Below are 21,411 nucleotides of genomic sequence, written 5' to 3'. Positions count from 1 at the left end.
GGATAACCATCCCCTGAGTTCCCGTCGCCTGAGTTCCGTTCACCCGGAGCTTTGGGATTTGCGTGAACGATTTGCAGCAGGTATACGTTCAGAGACATTCAATAGATTCTAATGGGTCAAATACCACATTCTATTTGATTTTGAACTCTTAACCAGCTATAAGCCCTATACCTGTCTATACGTTGGCTATTGAAAGATAGCCGATCTCACAATTCAATTATTTTTCTTAATGTTTTAATTTTAAGTTTTTTTTAAAGATTTTCACCAGGGAATGCCAGGTTCCCATGAATCTTTATTTGAATGTATAATACCATTACATTTCTAGCTCTGCTTCTGCACAGTAACACATAAAATAAAAAAGCCCATGACACAAATGATCCATTTCACCAAATGTATCTTTACTTTACTTTATATGTTTATTTAGACGGGACAGAGCCTATTAATTTAAAGTAGCGTAAATACACCGGATTTAGCAGAGATGCTATTTTCCATCCGTGGTCCCTTTAGGACATTGAACAATGAACACTAAACAAAACTGACATTACGAGACACGGACAGCATACAAAAACACAGTAAGAGGAGAAAATACGAAAAAAAACTATTGCTAGGGCCAGCTCTATTGTGGACTGACTGGTCATAGCCTACTTTGCTGTGGAATTTCCACATCCCCCCCTTTGGTAAAGTTCTTCTCCCATTATTCTCTGTATGAAAACGCAGCACCCCCAGGTCTGATACCTCTGTTGCACGGACGCCCCGTTATGGATTTTGGAATGGAAGTCATGGCTTCGGCTGCCGAGGCTGCTACTGGCTCGAGTGACATTCTGTATTGGCGGATGATACTGCAATTAGTTAAACAACAAATACAACAGCAAAAGGTAATGAAACTCATGGCGTATAAGTATAGAACCCATAGTGAATGGATGTATTGTAACACAAAAGCCTTTTCACATTTGTAACGCTATATAGAAGTACACATACGATCAGAAAATGTATCGTCAGTGTGAGCCCATGCTAAAACAAAACTCAAAATACCCCAAAAATGACTCTTTTATTTTTTTTTAATCAATGACACTGCACCGCCTTGAATGATTTTTGGATTTTGGATTTTGCATTCCTGAGCCAATAATTCAATGGTCAATGGGGACTCAGTGAGTCTTGGCCGGTCACCAAATTATCGGCTTAGGAATGCGCCAAAAACGAACTAACTAAAACTACTCTTAAGCCCTATAGGCAAGGCACATATTTTTTACAGGACATTCCAACAAGGTCATTCAATATGCCTTACCCAAAACATCAAGCAAAGGAAACACAACCATAAAATGGCATAAAACAAAGAGATAATTTACCAAAGAGATAAAGCAAATGCAATTCTAGCAGTAAACAGGAGGAATGTCAAATAGTCACATATGACTAACAACTAGTGCATGATCGAATATAGGCCTACATATGATATACATATTTGTAACAACTAACTGCCTATACATATACAAACGGAGACCGTAGCCATGTTATCATTGAAACATGGACGGTGGTCGGACTGACAGATTAGAACAATTCGGCCTACTCGGTGTCCTCAGATTCAATCTTTATTGTCTGCTGTTCCCCATTTCCAGTGAAGTCTTACTTGCAGTTGTTTCAGAAAGTGAGAATGACTCACTCTCAAGGTCCAAGAATATGATGCCTGGAATCTGTTCTTGAGAGATTATAGCTCTTGAATAACAACTTATCAAATGCACACTTTGTACTGATAAGGTCACATATATGCTTGGTCTCTGTTGAGCCTTTAACTCATTTAACTTTATTGTGTTGTCAGCTCCTGGACCAGAATCTTCTTAGCGTCTATCACTATGCCGCCCAAGCCTTGGCTCTGAAAGAGGCCCATGAGCAGGCCCAGGGAGTGGCCCCGAGAGACCCCCACGGAGTGACCCCGACAGACACCCAGGGAGTGGCCCCGAGGTGGTACCCCCAGGGAGTGACCCAGAGGAAGGGCCAGGGAGTGGCCGAGGAGACATAGAGAGTGGCCTAAGCAGCTGCAGGTACAGTACGTGTTTCTTAGTGTGTGTGTGTGTGTGTGTGTGTGTGTGTGTGTGTGTGTGTGTGTGTGTGTGTGTGTGTGTGTGTGTGTGTGTGTGTGTGTGTGTGTGTGTGTGTGTGTGTGTGTGTGTGTGTGTGTGTGTGTGTGTGTGTGTGTGTGTGTGTGTTTTCGTTCTGTTTAATTAACAATTAACAATATTGAAACTAAACTCTTTGGATTGTGTTTTTGTCCAAATATAGATTTACACATAATGTTCCCTCGCCTTGGCTGCGGAGATCGACCCCAAAGACAAATCAGACACAGGGCGAGGATGAAGATTGAATTGAAGAGGATGATGAGGATGACATGTATAATGATTTGATTGCTGAACTTAACTAAATGCAATGTTACTTAAACATGCACTGTCAAGACAGCTTAATAAACGGGGATAATCTTCAGATTCACAAAAGACGACTCATTTATTATTTTCCCATTGGCATGTGTCCGTAAATTGCCACCTTTAGGGCCGATACTCCTGTTTCGGCGCTGTAGTGCCGAAATGATTTCGGCTCGTCTCAAATGACGAACCGACTTTTATTCGGCTCTAAAATAGGAGTATGAATCGACCCTTAGAAAGTATCTTGAGACAAGTTAAGATTTTGATATTATTTCTATTCATATTGGTGGGAACATTATATATTTGATGGTACAAAAATATAATGGTCAATTCTCTGGGAAAATAACCCTATTTCATCCGTTCCATTTTCACTTAATTATCCTGTACAAGCCTGAACGGATGATATTGGTATCCCGACCTGAAATTGTATTTTAGTTTTTAACTTTATTAAAGCAAATACAAGATAATAGGGTTTACTTTATGACATATGATATAATTCTGTCAGTTTACATAGTCTTGTTTTGTGCGTCTTGTAATAGTGTGGTATTTTGCTGCCGCCTGGTGGTGGCTGGCTGTAATATGCAACTGCACCATGATAAGTGGTTGTGTAGTCTCTGTCCTGAAGTCTCCAGTATTGATTGAATTGATTGAATTCCTGTCTGGTTTCATTCTAGATTTGTGTTCTATGGGTTTGTGTAGAAGAGAAGCCAGGAACCCAAATGGTCCCCGTTTTTTATAGGAGAGACCAGGGACGGCAACATTATAACATAGACAAATATGGTGTTGCATTTATCACAGTGTTCACAATCAATTTAAATTTAAAGCAGTTGACAGTGGTGAGTTCCAGTATGATCATAAAGAGAATCACTGGGTTAGAAAACAAAGACATGAAGTCGCTTTGATCAGGTTAGTAATAGTCTTATACGTTCTCATCACTGACATGTTTAAAGATGGAGTGCTGTGATCCCCCCCCCCCCCCCCCCCCTACTTTGAGATATAAAACCCTACCAAGACTTAAGCTTCATAGATTTCTTTGGTAATTGTGAATACAGAGGAAAAGGGAACGGAGGGTAAAGGGTTAAGCAAGAAGAGAGAGTTAAGTAACAGCTAAATGTAAAAGACACACAGAGGAAATATAGGCACAGTACAGCTCCATGTTCATAACAGTTCTGTATACTATAGTGATGTGTGCTGCACATCACTAGTAGTGATGTGCAGCACACTAGTAGACAAGGGGCTCCATTTTCGCCACCGCTAAACCCCTTATGCCACAACCTCTTTGCCGTTTTTACTATTTTGCAAAACATCTTTGAATAGTTAAAATTGCCAGTCTACAAGCTCACAGCGTGTCAATGTAGATTGTCTAGTTGAACTATTCAAAAATGTTTTTCAAAATAGTAAAAAAAGGCAAAGAAGTTTAGAAAATGGAGCCCTAGTAGTGTAGTCCCTTCAATGCCCATTGCCCATATAATATAATATAACGATATTGCTGTATCTGTCCATCTGTCTACGTCCATTTTTATGCCCATAATATGAGTCCCGTGTCAGGCTAGTCCAGGCCTGCAGTACAAATATATAACATGGTGACATTAGCGCACTCCAAATATGGGGAATTGCTATTTTATCAATATTATTATTAGAAATCCGTTGATCCGACTGACTTCCCACTTTGTATCACATGCCCTCTGGTCCCATTATGCACCCAAGCAAGGCAGAGTTTGAAGTCGACAGGTCCCATAGATGAGCATGACAGTTAGGTCGGTGGTTCTAGACAAACGGATCTCCCTAATATGCCTGTATATACTGTACAGGCATAACATCGGTATCGTATCGGTCGGATCTGTCGCTCTGGACAATTGATCCAACCGACTTGATGCCGGGCATGACTCCCTCGTGTCACGTCGACCAATTTTATTTTGAAGTCGGTCGGTCAGACGGTTCTCGAGGTATATGTGAACTGCAGACACCATGTATGCACAGACAACATGGACAAACATTTCACACATTTAAGGTGGGATAAATAAATGAATTCATGAATAAACCGTGCTCTTTCTTGCCTTCGCAACCTGCGTCATCATCAAAGGCCATTCCAATAAAGATTGCAATGACTTACGTCGGCATTGTTACGGCAACGGTTTACGTTGAGTGTGATGTCGGGCTCTGGCCCGTGGGTTTCATGTTCAACATACTGTATAAGATGTTGAAGATGTCTTCAATGCCACACAGTTATAGAGTGACAGATGAACACCTCTATCGGATGCATGGCTGCTCCCAGACCCGTAGTCATTAGTGGCCCGTCGGGGGCCGGGAAAAGCATGCTCCTCAATAAGCTCATGAAGGAACACAAAGACGTCTTTGGATTCAGCGTGTCCCACACGACCAGAAGCCCTCGCCCCGGCGAAGAGAACGGCAAAGACTACCATTTTGTCACGAGGGACGCCATGAAGTCCGCCATCGACAACGGGGAGTTCCTCGAGCACGCCGAGTTCTCGGGAAACATGTACGGGACCAGCAAGGCCGCCGTGCGGGACATCCAGGCCAGGAACCGCATCTGCATACTGGACATCGACATGCAGGGCGTGAAGAACATCAAAGGGACGGACCTCAACCCCGTCTACGTGTCCATCCAGCCTCCGTCCATAAGCGTCCTGGAGACGCGGCTGCGGGACAGGAGGACGGAGTCCGAGGAGAGCCTCCAGCAGCGTTTACACGCGGCTCAGAAGGACCTGGAGATCAGTAAGGAACCGGGTTTATTCGACGTCATCATCGTCAATGATAACTTGGAGGGTGCCTATGGGCAGTTAAAAGATGCTCTTTGTGAGGAAATTGCCAAAGCCAAGAAAGTCGACAGTTCGTGCCCCGAACTCTTTGCAGACAGTCCTTTCAAAACTCATATCCGGGTTTGAGTGATCCGTCAGAGCGATGGTATACCTGTAACGTCTAAAACTATATAGAAGTAGTCTACAAAATGGATACAATAATATATGCCTTTACTGTATATATACCGGTAGCTACTTTAAATTGGTTGTTTTTTTGTTTTAGAAAGATAGTTATTAGGGCTAGTTATTTTTTTTACCTGCATGTTTCTCTTGAGTCCAGGGCCAATGTCAATGAAGCACCGTCCTCCATGCAAGGTGGGGAGATTGTTTTTGCCATTGTGTGTCCATCTGTCCGTTTATATGGCTAATGTCAAACATCTTTGGGCTGTGTGATATTCTGCACAGTAGTAGTAACTCCACCAATGTTGCCGTCTTGTTACTTGTACGCGCCAACGTTCGGCACTGGGGCTGGCTATAGTCCATAGGTGCATGCGTTTGAGCTCTCAACACATTTTGGGCCGGAACCCCTTTTGGTGTTAGCATTATGCTATGCTTTAGCTATTGAAAAATAGCAGATCTACAAGCTCATAGCGCGCCACCGAGTGGCGCGCTATGAGCTTGTAGGTCTGCTATTTTTGAAAAATCGACTGACATAGAAACATAGCTTTTTCAGAAAACTGTCAGGATGTAGAAAACATTTTTAGAATCGGATCTCAGGTCAGAATGGGTATTAAACCACCGAACCAATCAACACCACATGTCTTACGTACCCCCTGCCAGCAGGCTCATTTAGTACCTTTCACAGAGATTAGTTTTTTCACGTCTAAACAATTCTGAAATATTAAACTTCCATTTTAGACTGGAAGTCAATGAAGGCTCAGATCAGCCTGAAGGAAATCATGCCCAAACTGAGATGACTGGCATCATCAATATGACGTTAGCGATATATAATAAATGCAATATTCCTTGTTGGGGCGGCAGGAGAGTGACCGCTTCGGCACTTGGGAACCCGGAAGGTTACCACTTACCAGTGCGATCCCGGGCTCCCCCAGAGTTGGTGTCGAAGTGTCCTTGAGCAAGACACTTTAGTCTACTGCCATGGTTTACTGCCATAGGTGAATGTAATGCACAATCATTGTAAATCGCCTTGGATAAAGGCGCTATATAAATGCAGCATTAATTTTGTCAGCAGGTGCTACGTTCTATGAAATCATTAACCATGGTACTACTAACCTAATTTCAAACCATTGCTTAGCTGAGATGTTTTGACAATTTGATGTATATGGACTTCTTAATGAAAGGTTAGGTCCAAAAATATCCTTTTTTTTTCTGAAAATAAATGCACAAGCCAGTTAGAGGAATTTATATGAATGCATAATGTTATTGTTTGATTATGTTATTATCTAACAGATTTATTATCACAAACATTCGATTGAACTTGGACCCCCAAATGTACAGTATGTATTTCACCTCCTCGAGGGCCCCTGAGGGTCTCCGGACCCCACTTTGATAACCAATGCTGTAGATGACAAACGCCAAACCAAAACCCCACATCTAATACCTTCCTTTTCAAAATCATGTTTTTCACTCTACTGGGTGGTGGCCACCTTGGATTGCTGTGTCAAAATGATGTCATAACATCAGACTGACTGATCTGTTGTTAGATTCATACACGATTCTAGGTGCTCTGGTTTTAGAAATAAAATGGTCAAGGTGGTACCAGGGGCCATCATGGATTTCGCGCATCTCTTATAAAGGTCAAATCAATCATTACAACACGGAATAGATGTTTTTGACCCTACTGTAACTACTAGTTACAACACAGTGTGGGGGCCCAGTGCTTCTACACACTGTATGCCACAGCACGCTGCAATACTGTATATAAGTTGCTTTTGGCTGCTTACAGAGTCTATGGAACGGCATGGATACCTGTGCAAATCGGTGTTGCTAATCATACTGGACAACTGTGTGTGTCGTCAGAGACCAAAGCTCTGGTCTGTCTATATAAAGTGAAGGTATTATATCAACTCTCACACATATGAACTTAAACGGAGCCATTTGTGTTTCTATGTGAAAGAGAAGAAGGAAAAGAAATATAGAAAAGAGAGAAGAGAGTCTTCTACTCCCTTGATCGCAACGTAAATGCCTATGTTCGGAAGGATCTCTCAAGCCCTGCTGCGGTCTTCGGCGACCAGGACGCAGCGTCAACTCTCTGCCTCGGCCTCCCACGGCGAGGGCCCGGCAGCAAAGACATGGAAGATGCTGTCCTTTCTGGTCGCACTGCCCGGTGTCGCAGTTTGCCAGTTGAACATGTACCTGAGATGGCAGGAGCATCATAGCCACCACGAGCAGCCAGAGTTCATACCGTACGCCCACCTCTATATCCGCAGCAAGCCTTTTCCATGGGGAGATGGCAAAAAAACTCTGTTCCACAACCCACATGTAAATGCCCTTCCTGATGGCTATGAAGATCTTGACGACTAAAGACTCTCACTCAGGGCCAGGTTTTTATGGATGTGGCTTCAAGGACGTTGGCCCCTGAAAGGCCTGAATATGGTGTGTCTGACTGTTTCCTATAGGCTAGTTTCACAAACCACATTTCTTGTGCATTTAGACCGTTGTGAGACAGGTTAGTTTTATCCTACCCTGATGTTGTGTTGATAGTAATCCCGCTCGGTACGAGAAGAACCCCCAGCCGGGGTTGCTGAAAGACCCATACAGTAGCAGTATAGCTAATTATTAGTCTGTTTAAGTATGTACACCTAGTCCACACCTATTTCAGACCACAGCCAGCTTATGCATGGCTGATGTGTGGTGTTCAGTCAGTGCTGCCAATGTCTGCTTATTCTAAGCGACTTTGGGCTTGTTTTTCTGTAAAATTGCTTGCAAATTCTCTGCAGGCCCTTATCTATCTAATCTAAAAAATATATATATTTCACATTTTCTTTTCAAGATCTTTTTGAAAGTAGCAGATCTAACAAGCTCGCAATGTGACACGTTCTGAGCTTGTAGATCGTCTCATTTTCAAATATCCAAAGCAATTTGGTTTAAAGTTCTCCATGTGGCCTATAGTTGCTTTAGGATCTTATTTCTCTCAAAGAATCTCGAAACACGGCTGGTGTTTAATTGTGACATCATAACCTATATATTTTATAAATGCCTTCCAGCCAAACAATACAGAAACATACAGACCATCTTTGAACACCAGAGACAAATGGCCGGTCCCAGGCCCGTGGTGATTAGTGGCCCATCGGGGGCAGAGAAGAGCACTGCACTCTGAAGGAATACGAAGGTGTTTTCGGCTTCAGTGTGTCACATACGACTCGAAAACCTCGACCTGGTGAAGAGAATGGCAAAGATTACCATTACGTTTCAAGAGAGATCATGCAGGCTGGAATCGACAACGAGCATGTTGAGTTTTCAGGAAATAATGTACAGGACCAGCATCAAAGCTGCCGTGCAAGACATCCAAGCCAAGAACCTGATCTGCATACTGACATGCAGGTTGTGAAACTTAAAAAGGACAGACCTCAACCGAAAAGTGCTTACAGGGATTCAGGTCTTGTCCCCACACGTCTCAAGATTTGCCATTGACAATGAACGGAGAAAATAGGTCAAAATTAATGTCCGCTAAATATGACGTAAATTAAACGTCAAAACATTAAACGCCACTGACATTGAAGGGAAAATTTACGTCATATGTAAACGAGCAAATCAGCTAACCAACAACAGGCATTCTGATTGGCCAGTATGAGAGGATGCATGACGATGTATGATGATAAGAGTGCCCCTCACTTCACACGGGTGTGATTTTTTTATTTAACACAAATCTCTTCTGAGGGGTTCCCATGGCACAAAACATGTTATGGGTGGGTGGGGGGATGCCAGACTAGAGAGACACACATGAAAGCATTATAACAGTAGGATATACTATAGGGCGGGTCATACTTTTTTTTTTTTTTTTATCAAAATGCTTGGGTGTCTATTTTGTGTGTTTTTTTCTGGAGAATTCAAATGTGAAATTATTTTTTGGATAGGACAACTCTTACCTACATGAATTTGCATTTTTAAATCGCTAATTGTACCCGTTCTACCTCATTTATAAGATTTAAAATCCAAAGGAAATTCTAACATGTGGGGTGTCTAAATTACTTGTTTTTTGATGGAGAATTCAAATATCACATTATTTATTGGATAGAACAACTCTAACCTACATTATTTTGTACTTCTAAGTTGCATAATTTGCCCGTTTTAACCTCTTTTTAGGATTTTCAAAGACATAAAGGACATAATTTATATTGACAAAGTCAAATCAAATTTACATTTATTGACAATTCAAGTGCATGTATATATCACTGGATAAAAGTACAATGATCAATCATCACTTTCTGAACTTTACAAGGTTGAATAAGTCCTGCTTTGACTCAGCTTTAGACATCAGCCTCCTGCTGGTCTCCTGAGCCCTGATTCCTCCATCCCTCTTTTCCAGAGAAGTAAATAGCAGAAGCCTCAGTCACCATTTTGACCACCCTCTCAATGCTTTGAGTGTGGCAAGGCCAGTTGGGCACCTCCATGGGGGTGTCGATGAAGTTCTTAATCTCTGAGGTGTTTAGTGTGCAGGTGAGAGGTGGCTCTGACACACCTTCTGACCAGCGAATCAATCCACCAATGCTGGAAGCATCATGATTGATCTCAGGTGTACTTCTGGATCTTACAGAGTTGTCTCCCAGCTGAGTGTCTGGGTCTCCTTCTCCCCTGATGGCCAGGATTCTCTCCACCCCCTCAATCCTCTCCTTCTGATCCTTCGAGCACAGTAGTGTTTGGAGGATGGCTTCACTGTGGGCATACCACGCAGATCATGTAACAGTTGGCATCACAATGTTCAATACCTGCTTCCTCTGGGACTTGAGACAGTCCAGCTGAAACAGTATGTGCCTAGGCCCTTCAATCCAGCACTCCTTGACCTTCACATTGAACCAACAGGGATAATACACTCCAATTATGTATTCAACAATGTCCTTCAGTTTTGTCAGATTTTTTCCTTTCAGTCCATGCTTTGACACCCAGATCCTGAGAAGTCTGTTTGCTGTGGTGAGCCAGCGGCTGTGGTTTACTGTCCCTACTACAGTACACACACTGAAGTCAACCTGCCACTGGCCTGGGGTCAGTCAGTCAGTCAGTACAGTACACACACTGAAGTCAACCTGCCACTGGCCTGGGGTCAGTCAGTCAGTACAGTACACACACTGAAGTCAACCTGCCACTGGCCTGGGGTCAGTCAGTCAGTACAGTACACACACTGAAGTCAACCTGCCACTGGCCTGCCGGGCCAGTAAACCACAGCCGCTGGCTCACCACAGCAAACAGACTTCTCAGGATCTGGGTGTCAAAGCATGGACTGAAAGGAAAAAATCTGACAAAACTGAAGGACATTGTTGAATACATAATTGGAGTGTATTATCCCTGTTGGTTCAATGTGAAGGTCAAGGAGTCCTGGATTGAAGGGCCTAGGCACATACTGTTTCAGCTGGACTGTCTCAAGTCCCAGAGGAAGCAGGTATTGAACATTGTGATGCCAACTGTTACAAGATCTGCTTGGTATGCCCACAGTGAAGCCATCCTCCAAACACTACTGTGCTCGAAGGATCAGAAGGAGAGGATTGAGGGGGTGGAGAGAATCCTGGCCATCAGGGGAGAAGGAGACCCAGACACTCAGCTGGGAGACAACTCTGTAAGATCCAGAAGTACACCTGAGATCAATCATGATGCTTCCAGCATTGGTGGATTGATTCGCTGGTCAGAAGGTGTGTCAGAGCCACCTCTCACCTGCACCTCAGAGATTAAGAACTTCATCGACACCCCCATGGAGGTGCCCAACTGGCCTTGCCACACTCAAAGCATTGAGAGGGTGGTCAAAATGGTGACTGAGGCTTCTGCTATTTACTTCTCTGGAAAAGAGGGATGGAGGAATCAGGGCTCAGGAGACCAGCAGGAGGCTGATGTCTAAAGCTGAGTCAAAGCAGGACTTATTCAACCTTGTAAAGTTCAGAAAGTGATGATTGATCATTGTACTTTTATCCAGTGATATATACATGCACTTGAATTGTCAATAAATGTAAATTTGATTTGACTTTGTCAATATAAATGATGTCCTTTATGTCTTTGAAAATCCTAAAAAGAGGTTAAAACGGGCAAAATAAGCAACTTAGAAGTACAAAATAATGTAGGTTAGAGTTGTTCTATCCAACAAATAATGTGATATTTGAATTCTCCATCAAAAAACAAGTAATTTAGACACCCCACATGTTAGAATTTCCTTTGGATTTTAAATCTTATAAATGAGGTAAAACGGGTACAATTAGTGATTTAAAAATGCAAATTCATGTAGGTAAGAGTTGTCCTATCCAAAAAATAATTTCATATTTGAATTCTCCAGAAAAAAACACACAAAATAGACACCCAAGCATTTTGATTTTCAAAAATAAAAAAAGTATGACCCGCCCTAATATACTAGTCTTGTTTAGTGGTTGATTTTTCCCATCACAGTATTTTTTGTAAACTTGTGGGTCATGAAAGATCTTTGTCCATGTAGGACGTTATCTCTTCTTCCAGTCCCATAGGTCACTGGTTCCCAAACCTTTTCATGTCAAGGACCCCCAAATTGACACTAATAGCCCACGGACCCCCATTTGAAAAGATATGCCAGGGACCCCCATAAGAGAAGATTTCTATGGCTCTAACAGTGATTCTCAACCCGTTTAATTTCAAGGACCCCCAGTTTGACATGCATAATAGTCTACGGACCCCTATTTAATAGCATTTCTATCTCTGGGACCCCCAATTTATATTGTAAAATCAATGCTAATTTAACTCTGAGAGTGTACAAATGGAGTGTACAAATTAATGGTCCCATTTGTACACTCTCTGAGCTACAGACCCATAAGGGTCCATTTGGTTCCAAATGATCATTTAGCTGGGTCCCCCCCTAGACTCCCTCAAGGACCCCTCGGGGTCCCCGGATCCCTACTTTGCGAACCACTGCTCTAGGTGACTTTGGAGAAGAGGTTCCTGCTACAAAGAGAAGTTTGCCTTTAGCCTTATATTATGTGCATAAAACATTACAGCTTGTTAATAGACAGATTCCAGGTTCATGTGTTAACCTGGCATCCTATAGTATAATTTGTATAGTTTCAATGTACAGATACATTTTTGGATATTCTACCGTTTAGTCAGTGATGATAGGTTATTGCCTATGATCCTATTTCTATGCATTTGATCATTTATTACCTTTAGTAGGCCTTGCTTACTAAATTGCTCTGGATTAAGAGCGTCTGCTAAATCCATAGTTATGCTAAATGCCTAAATTGTAACAATTCCGGTTTACAACAAGTCAAAGTCACAACTTTTACTTTTAAGATATCTTGAAATAACATTTCTACTAGTAATGTTATTATGGGTAATATGATATATCCTGGCCTCAGCCAATAAAAAACAATTCACGTAAAAAAACATAATAATAATAATAAATCGAAGAGCAGCAAATGTAAGGTAAAATAAAATACCCTAATTGCTCCGAGGTGGAAAGCCTGGTGAGTAGTCTAATGTGGTGATACGAGGTTAAAATTACCACATGTCACCGGTCCGTCCATGAAAACGGTTGTTAAGCCAGTGTAGTTACAGTATTACATGTTGTGTAACTTGTGTGATGGGTTACATTACATTTTAAATGACACAATGTAGTGTGCATACCAGTGCATTATACATCGCCTTATTTGAATCTGTGGCAGTTTTTATTTCTTCATAATGTAAACGAATGCATGTGGAACCAAGTTACCCAGCTTGTCGACTGTGTCACTCTGTTATTGGTCCCCCATTTGCAAGCTACAGAGAGAGTACAGGGAGTGAGGAGAGAGCGGTAAGATCACCTTTTACTTTTACATTTCCACGGGCAGGAAAATACAAATTAAATTTCAGTAACATTATTAAACACTACAGTAGTTTTAACTTAATTCACATCGGTTAGTCACTGAGAAAAGGTGTTTCTTTTGGCACAACGTACCATAATTATGCAGTACGTGCTTAAAACTAGTTGTTGAAATGGTCCAGCTATGTTTCATATTGCAATCATTACCCTAATATACATTGTTCGTAATCATATTCCGGGACATTTTGTGCAGTCATCATCATGCATGTAACCCAGGAGTTGGAGCTCTATCCGGAGCACAGCGTCACGCAGCTGCTGTTCAAAGATGTGAAAAACGCAGCTGAACTGAGACAGAGCGCTGTGGACGGTAAACTCAACTGTGCCCTGATCACCCCCACTATGGTACGTGTCGTGTCGTGTGTGTGTGTGTGTGTGTGTGTGTGTGTGTGTGTGTGTGTGTGAGAGAGAGAGAGATCGTGTTAACTATTTTTTTTTACAATTACATTTGAATAAATTGCTGCCATTTGTTGCGAAGTAATAATAATGCGCTCAACTTATTCAAACCAATTTTTGTATACGGTAGTTTCAGAACATTCTATAAAACATTCCTTGTATTATTATTTTTTGTTTGGAATGTTGCACGTTTTCTCATGCCATTTAAAGCTCATTTGAATTAAATTGAGAGACAGGCTGTCTGATAAGAGAATGCGTTCTTTAAAGATTGAGACAGTGAACGCATGATTTACACACACATTGAATTCCAAATCATTATAATTAATTAATAATCATCTTTTTCACAGCTGGTGAATCCTCTCCAAGTGCTGGTAGCTGCGAACAAGGCTGTGCACTTACAGAAAACTGGCAAGATGAAGACCAGAGGTTTATATTCAGAGATTATCTTCAACCTCTCTCCCACTAATAATGTGAGTAAATGTAAACACACACAGTCACACACACACACACACACACACACACACACACACACACACACACACACACACACACACACTGTACTCTTAAAACCCATTCCCTAATCCCTGCCAGTGACGTGTCACGTCTATTTTTTGAAAGGCTCACACTGCCAACGTCCAAACTGTGTTTTCAGTGTTTTCTTACCACTCTTATGATCAACCTTACAAATCCCTGTGAAGGTATTTACGGTCTCATATAGTCTTTACGGTCTCGTCGGCTACCGTTTCACCTGACATGCTTATGTAATGGGTAAAATAAAATCACTGGGACAGGTGAAGTTGGCAAACATGACTATACGGTACATTACAATAGCGAAAGGGGCCATCTTGTGGCGATAGACTGCAATAGCATTAACTAAATGTGAAGATGCGAACACATGGCCATGTTAAAATTAATTAGACAGTAAAACCATAAACCGGGGTTTAACATTTTGCACAACGCCCAACCTTACCTGGTAGAGCCTTTTTTTCTCTGCCTCGTAGTTCTTGTATCATTCCAATTTCACCCTGACCACCAGTCATTCTTGAATGGACGGTTGGACGGTTTTTCGGACAGATATTTTTTTCTTACCAACCATCTGGTATGCAATCGTAGTGAAGACGAATATTCTCTGTGACTACTTAAAGGTGAGTTAAAAACACATGGACAGCAATTTCTGGCAGTGTTCATTTTGTTGGCAGTGTTCAACACTGGTCTGGACTATTTTGGTTAAATATTCTTGGCAGCATTATAGGTCAGTGATATGATGCTATGTTTTCATATTTGATGATGGATTTTTTTTTTAAATTACACTATTCAATTAAATAATGTCCCTCTCTGTTTTATGAATGTCCAGTTACTGAAATCATATTTGTGAATCATTATAACACAGGTATAGAGAGGAAGCAACACAGAGGAGAGGATTTTGATGAATTAAATTACTTTACGCTGATCAAAGATACAATGAATGGGAAAAGAAATAATATGTATGTGTATACAGTATGTATCTCTATATTAACGTTTTCATATTGCTGTTTGAAATCTATCTGTGTTATTGGAGAGTGTGATATTTGTATGTAGGGATGTCACGATGAATTGCATGACACGTCATACAAGTAATTGCAATTAACCCATTCTGAACAGGAACTCCTTTTGGTGTTTCAAGCATTATGTTATACTTTAGCTATTGAAAAATAGCAGATCTACAAGCTCATAGCGCGACACTTGAGTGCCGCGCTACAAGCTTGTAGGTCTGCTATTTTTGGAAAATTGTGAAAATGTGGCGCAAATCATTGTGTATATCTTTTAGAGTGAACGTTTTTACTCAAATCGTTGCTTCTGTGGGCGGGTCCCTGGAACAACATATTTTCAGATGGGGGTCGGTGGCCAAATACAGATAATTCTGGGGGTCCTTGACATGAAATATTGAGCACCACCACTATATGATATACAAACATAGGTATTTCAGAAAACTGTCATGATTTAGAAGACATTTTCAGGCCTATTTAGTAAATGGGTTAACTTGTTGGTTGTGTTTTTGGCGTTGAACATGTAAATATTTACTATATACAACATTTCAGTTTTGCTTGTTGGCTTCGTAAAAAAACGAAAATGTAAATTATTCACAGAAAATACTGTCGGTCCAAATAATAATGATAAGCACACATGGCAAAGTCTCATCACAGAACGGAATGCTTTGAAACCCATTTTCTCTGCTTTTTTCCACTATTTTTTCCACCAACCAATATGTCAATTTGAAGATAAGATTCCCTGCTTTCACATGACAAAAACTAAAAGTTTAAATTTCAATGACTTAACCTCGGTCAGAAACGGTCACATTTTTGAAAATCAATATTGGGGTGGATACTATATTGAAACGACTCAATTATGCAAAAACATAATTGTTATTATGTAATAAGTGTGACAGACAGGCATTATTATTATTATATATTATTATGTCTGTCTTCCTCCAGATCTCAGAAGCCTTCAAGAGGTTTGGGATCAGTGACGGTGATGACTCTGTGCACGTGACTGTGGTTCACTCCAAAGATGAGTTCCATCTCGTGTCGGACATCACCGGCAGAGTGGACGGACAGCAGCTTCCCCTGGAACACATGCCAATGCTGACAGACGCTGCCAAGGTCAAAAAGGTGAAGTCTTAACACTGGTTGACTGCGTTATTAACCTATTTAGACCGGAGTACGATTCTACAAATGTCTTCTAAATCCTGACAGTTTTCTGAAAAACCCTATATGTTTCTATGTCGGTCGTTCTCAAACAATTTCATGTCAAGGACTCCCAAAAATATATGTAATTGGCCGCCGACCCCCATCTGAAAATATGTTGTTCCAGGGACACCCCCCCCCCCCCCCCAGAAGCAAAGATTTGAGTTAAAAACGTCCGCTCTGAAAGAATATATATTCAAAGATTTTGTATTATTTTGGGGTATTTCGAAACGTTTGACATTTTCGGCTATAATGAAATGCCCAAAATAGGGACACTAAGTTGCGAGTGAATAAAATGTCTTGTTTCCTGTGTTGGTTTCAGCTGTACAAAGTCAGCCCACAGGAGGAGAAGTGTGGCACTCTGTTGGATGCGTTGATCTGCAGGATGGCTACCAAAGATGTTCTATAGTTTCACAAACTCAACTCTGCTCAACGCTCTGCTTACTTTGTGTCTTTGTTACTGTTATTATTGCTGCAAAAAAAAAATGTATGTATTGTCACTGTATGTAAGACCTAACAATACAAAATATTGAACTTGCCATCTTATCTTGTCCTCAAATTCTTTAACATTGTCATGTACATGGAGGCCATTCATTAAATACATGTTTATATTTATTTGCATTTTCTTCTGCTAATGTTCGATAAATGGATTAATTCTTTCAGTTACAGGTTACAGTAGTTCCTCAGTAAAAGCTTTGGCGGTCCTGTGGCTCTTTTGACATGTAGCATGAATCAGGATGGAGGTGAAAAGCAGACTTCATTCTATTGAGGATTACTCGATGATGACAGAAAAGATGAAGGGCATATGGTCCGTTTTATTGATTTAGCCATGCAGAAGCAGCCATCGATGGACTGTGGGGATCTGGTCTTCATAGCAGATCCCCCGCAGCTGACCGATCAGGAAGACCTTGACACAAGGGGGTCCACAGAGACCACACACATTGTGTCATTTTGTGTATGAAGCCATAATATCGTTGGACAATATATGTCTGATAATATCGACATACAAAATGTAATATCGGTAAATCTGTATCGGCATTTAAACATATGCTGTCAAAACAACATATGTCAAAGCAACTATTCACATAATATTTTTCCCCCCACAAGCCCATGGCAGCACAAATACTAAACAAAATCGTCGAAGAAACATCAGGAAATGTCCATAAATACAAAACAAATCATAATAATAATAATAATAACGACAACAAAAAAACACATTACATATAAGTTAAACAAACAAATGCACAATGTCCCATCACGGCTTTAATTTATTAGTTCCAACTGCTGTAGGCTTCAGCATATCTGAATTAAATAAATTAATTACTGCACTTTTTCTTTTTTTTTAAGATTAGTTTTTGGGGCTTTCATGCCTATTGATATATTTCAAAGTAGACTGACAGTAAATGGGGTGAGAGATGCGGAGTGACCGGGGAGTGGAACCCACGGCACGCCATCAGGCTGGCTCGGCAGCCTCGTCATTGGCGCCATAACTTTAGTTCTTTTTTTTATTTATAGTACAAAATCACCCAAAGGGGTCTCTGTGCACTTTACAGCAGCAATACAGCGAAAACAAATCAAAGACACAAAACATAGCAATAAGAAAACATAGTAAAACATGGTCAAATGTGCATAGATATAGATCCTTGACTAGGCGGAACCGTAGTGCATAGAGAAAAGATGTGTTTTTACTTTTTAGCCTCTATTTAAAATGTCCATGGAGTTTGTTTCAACTTCAATTAAATCTCTTATTTTGCATATAGAGAATGTTCACGTTTTGAACGTTACAATTTACGATTTAGGCATTTATGTTCACAACAACACAAGGCAACGCATCAAATGCATAGAAATTGTCATCTAGATTCATAAGTAAGTAAGAAGCTATCATCCATCTAACAGTAGATTGTCCGTACATTGATAGAATGCCAGATCAATAATGACCTGGCATCTGTATATAACATGCCATCTAAATGTTTGGACAGCATGTCTAAATGCATCAGCATAATTATATGGCAGAGGATATGTGACGATCTTGTTACCTGATATTAGTTTGGTGAAATTAAGAGTTGGATGTCGGAAAATCGGGTATCGGCAGCTAAAAAAGCCAATATCCCTAGTAATGAGAATCAATCTCACTGTATTTAAACTGTTTCATATTGACTTCTGCAACCTCCTTTTCTATAACATCTAAAACATCCTTCTTTTTAACTTCACTGCTGTCCAAAAACTCAGTCAGATTCCCCTCTTCATTTTGAAATCTAATTTTTTCAAAGTGACGTTTGATCTGTGTCTCTGCGTCTCCTGCGTTGTTGCATTCATATACTGTGATGACAGAGTCGCTGTTTATTAGGCCTGCACGCTTGTGTTCGGCAAGTCTCCTTTTAATATTCTTTGTCTTTCCTACTTTGAATGCTCCATCTTTGTAAGGAGTAGGTGTTCTATCTAGGCATTGGAAGAAATATATATACCTGCAACGGTCATCATCATCATCATCATCATCATCATCATCTGATGATGATGACCGTTTACTATACCGTAATTTGTCTTTTTTGGCATTTTTGGCTTTCTTCTTTGGCTTCTCGAGAGTGTTGTCCACGACAGATTGAACCACTTGGTTTTTTGCGGCCTGCTTGTAAATCGCTCCTCCTATTATCTCAACTTCTTTTGCAAGGATTTGGTTTTGGGTAGATTTCAGCACTTGCTTTGTTACAACCTTCTTCCCAACTTCTTTTGTTATCTGCTTCGAGGATTGCTTAATGACTTTGTCTCCCCCTTCCTTCATCATTGAATAAAAATCTAGTTTTGGGGCAGATTTCACAAAATCACTTGGGGCCATTGGGGCAGATTTCAGGATTTGACTTGGGGTTGATTTCATGATTTGTTCCGTTTGCAGTTTTGCAGCCGAGTCAATTGCTCCCCCAATTGAAGCTCCAGCTGCAGCATCCAACCCTATTTCCAGACTCATTTTTCCCACACCAACAAGTACATCTGTGAATTCCTTTGCTTCAACTATTGTCTCTATATTTTTAATGAATCCAACCGGTTTGTTGGATGCAACAGACACCACCGTGTCTGTTAAGGCCCCCATGGAAGCAGCTAATGCTGCTGCTCCCGCAGGACCCGCTAGGCTTCCCACCGCCCCACCGCCCAAAACAAGTGTGCTTCTGGTGGCGGACACGTAGGCTTCTTTTGCCTTTTCCTCCTCGCCTTGGATGAGATGAACGACCATTTTGACGTGCCCGACGACCGGGATGGTGTTCAGGCTGCTGTTGGCGGTCTGGTAGGCCTTTTGGGCGCCTTCTTCATCTCCACACACATCATGAACAAGTCCTTTGACGTGCCCGACGACCGGGATGCTGTTCAAGACACCCGATGTGCAGCTGTTGGCGGCCCGGTAGGCTTCTCTTGCCTCTTCATGGTCGCCAGCGATATCATGAACGAGACCTTTGATGTGGCCGAGGCCTGGGATGCTGTTGAAGAACCAGCTCATCTCTCCACCTCTGGTCTGTCTGCTCCTGTCAACGTACACGGCCCCAACAAGCTCCAGTCCAACTCCAAGCAAAGGTGATGAAGAACACCTTGGTCAAAGGGGGAAAAAATGAAACAAATACATATAATAGTAATAATATATAATACAATATAACATACAGTGGGGTAAAAATGTACTCATAAATAAACTGATAAACGTAAATTATCATTGTCTCTAGGGAGTGTGCGTGCAAAGTTTCACACAGACTGGTCCAGTTATCGGTAAAAACGCGCGTGTGTACGCGGATAGACAAACGGACGACCACACACACAGACACACACACACAAAGTCACACACACGGACACCGACGAGAAACATAGTCTCGGTCACGCCTTCGGCCTGTTGGAAACAACAAGACCAGAACACTAGTAACATGTACGATTGTACGTAAGTACAGAGACACTAGGCAGGTCAGGGTATATAAAATACAATACATAATAACACATAAATAAAGCTACTACTACTGAAGGCAAACCAAATAAGGAACAAGAACGGAGGATATGCAACTAAAAATCCAAAGTCCCAAGAACACAGCCCACACTACGAGGAAATCAACAAATAAGAGCTAGTATAAAGTAACTTACTGTGTTGTGTGGCTGCTCCGGACTGTACATGTAGCAAGAGGAGAGATGAGGAGTCGCACTGTCCTCTGCACACCTTTTAAAGCCTGGAAAATGAAAGACACTCCCCTTCTGTATGTGTGTGTGCGTGTGCATGTGTACTTTTATTACTATACGCGTGAGCGTGTAATGTTTCCATAAGTATAGTAGTTTCAGAATTAGACATTGTGGCGACACGTTTCCCAGTGAAACGGTTGTTTTATGGTTATGGTTAGAGGTTGGAGATATGCCCGATTTATGGTTACATGTTGGCGTGTGGTGTCATCTGTCATGCACAGACGATAGAAGATCATATTGACTGTACTTTCTTGTAGAACCACTATGCTACACACAAAGCCTACAGGAACATCTATAAAATCTTCAGCATAGTGCAATCTATTGGACAAGAGGCAGTAAGTTATCTGTGTCTAGACAAACACATGAGTACTCACAAATCACAATACCAAATGTCCCTGGCCCTTGACCTACTTACAAAGGTTTCTCAATTACAACCGGTGGATAAGATGCAGCTCGAAATCGAAAGGAGAATTGGTAAATGATTTATACGGAGTTGCGTGCCAGTGTCATGCACCAAATAATAGCTGATCTACAACTGTGTGTGTGTGTGTGTGTGTGTGTGTGTGTGTGTGTGTGTGTGTGTGTGTGTGTGTGTGTGTGTGTGTGTGTGTGTGTGTGTGTGTGTGTGTGTGTGTGCACATAAGCTTGTTACAATATGTCAGGCCATTTACAAGAAATGAGCACCCCCCCACACACCCACAGCAGAGGTGGAAGTAACTAGGTAGCCTACATTTACTAAAGTACTGTACTCAAAGGGATATTTCACAGATCTACTTTTGCTGATGTTTGAAATAAAACACACTTTGCCTATTATTTGGCCAATGTTTGAACAGTTTTTATATTATAGTTGTTGATTGTTTGATTCATGGGTCTTTTGT

At 41.3% G+C, this 21,411-nt stretch overlaps 3 protein-coding genes across 3 annotated transcripts; all 3 read left to right on the top strand.

Moving 5' to 3' along the window:
• Positions 1–4,672: 4,672 nt before the first annotated feature.
• LOC308313896 (guanylate kinase-like) lies at positions 4,673–5,317 on the top strand (the record flags this gene model as incomplete). The annotated part of the gene is made up of 1 exon (XM_080761223.1): positions 4,673–5,317. One exon carries the CDS (start codon positions 4,673–4,675, stop codon positions 5,315–5,317), a length of 645 nt encoding a protein of 214 aa, XP_080617349.1.
• Positions 5,318–7,372: 2,055 nt separating this feature from the next.
• LOC308313895 (cytochrome c oxidase subunit 6A1, mitochondrial-like) lies at positions 7,373–7,714 on the top strand (the record flags this gene model as incomplete). Its single annotated transcript, XM_080761222.1, has 1 exon — positions 7,373–7,714. One exon carries the CDS (start codon positions 7,373–7,375, stop codon positions 7,712–7,714), a length of 342 nt encoding a protein of 113 aa, XP_080617348.1.
• A 5,379-nt stretch (positions 7,715–13,093) lies between these two features.
• On the top strand, positions 13,094–16,876 carry tprkb (Tp53rk binding protein). Its single transcript, XM_080761439.1, has 5 exons — positions 13,094–13,145; positions 13,408–13,556; positions 13,955–14,077; positions 16,079–16,255; positions 16,653–16,876. The coding sequence occupies exons 2-5, from the start codon at positions 13,416–13,418 to the stop codon at positions 16,737–16,739; spliced, it is 528 nt and encodes a 175-aa protein (XP_080617565.1). The 5' UTR covers positions 13,094–13,145; positions 13,408–13,415; the 3' UTR covers positions 16,740–16,876.
• The last annotated feature ends 4,535 nt before the right edge of the window (positions 16,877–21,411 follow it).

This window comes from Protomyctophum bolini, assembly GCF_963924005.1.
Source record: "Protomyctophum bolini genome assembly, chromosome: 4".
Taxonomy (NCBI): domain Eukaryota; kingdom Metazoa; phylum Chordata; class Actinopteri; order Myctophiformes; family Myctophidae; genus Protomyctophum; species Protomyctophum bolini.
The sequence above is the reverse complement of the archived record's forward strand: the minus strand, read 5'-3'. Positions and strand labels throughout refer to the sequence as shown.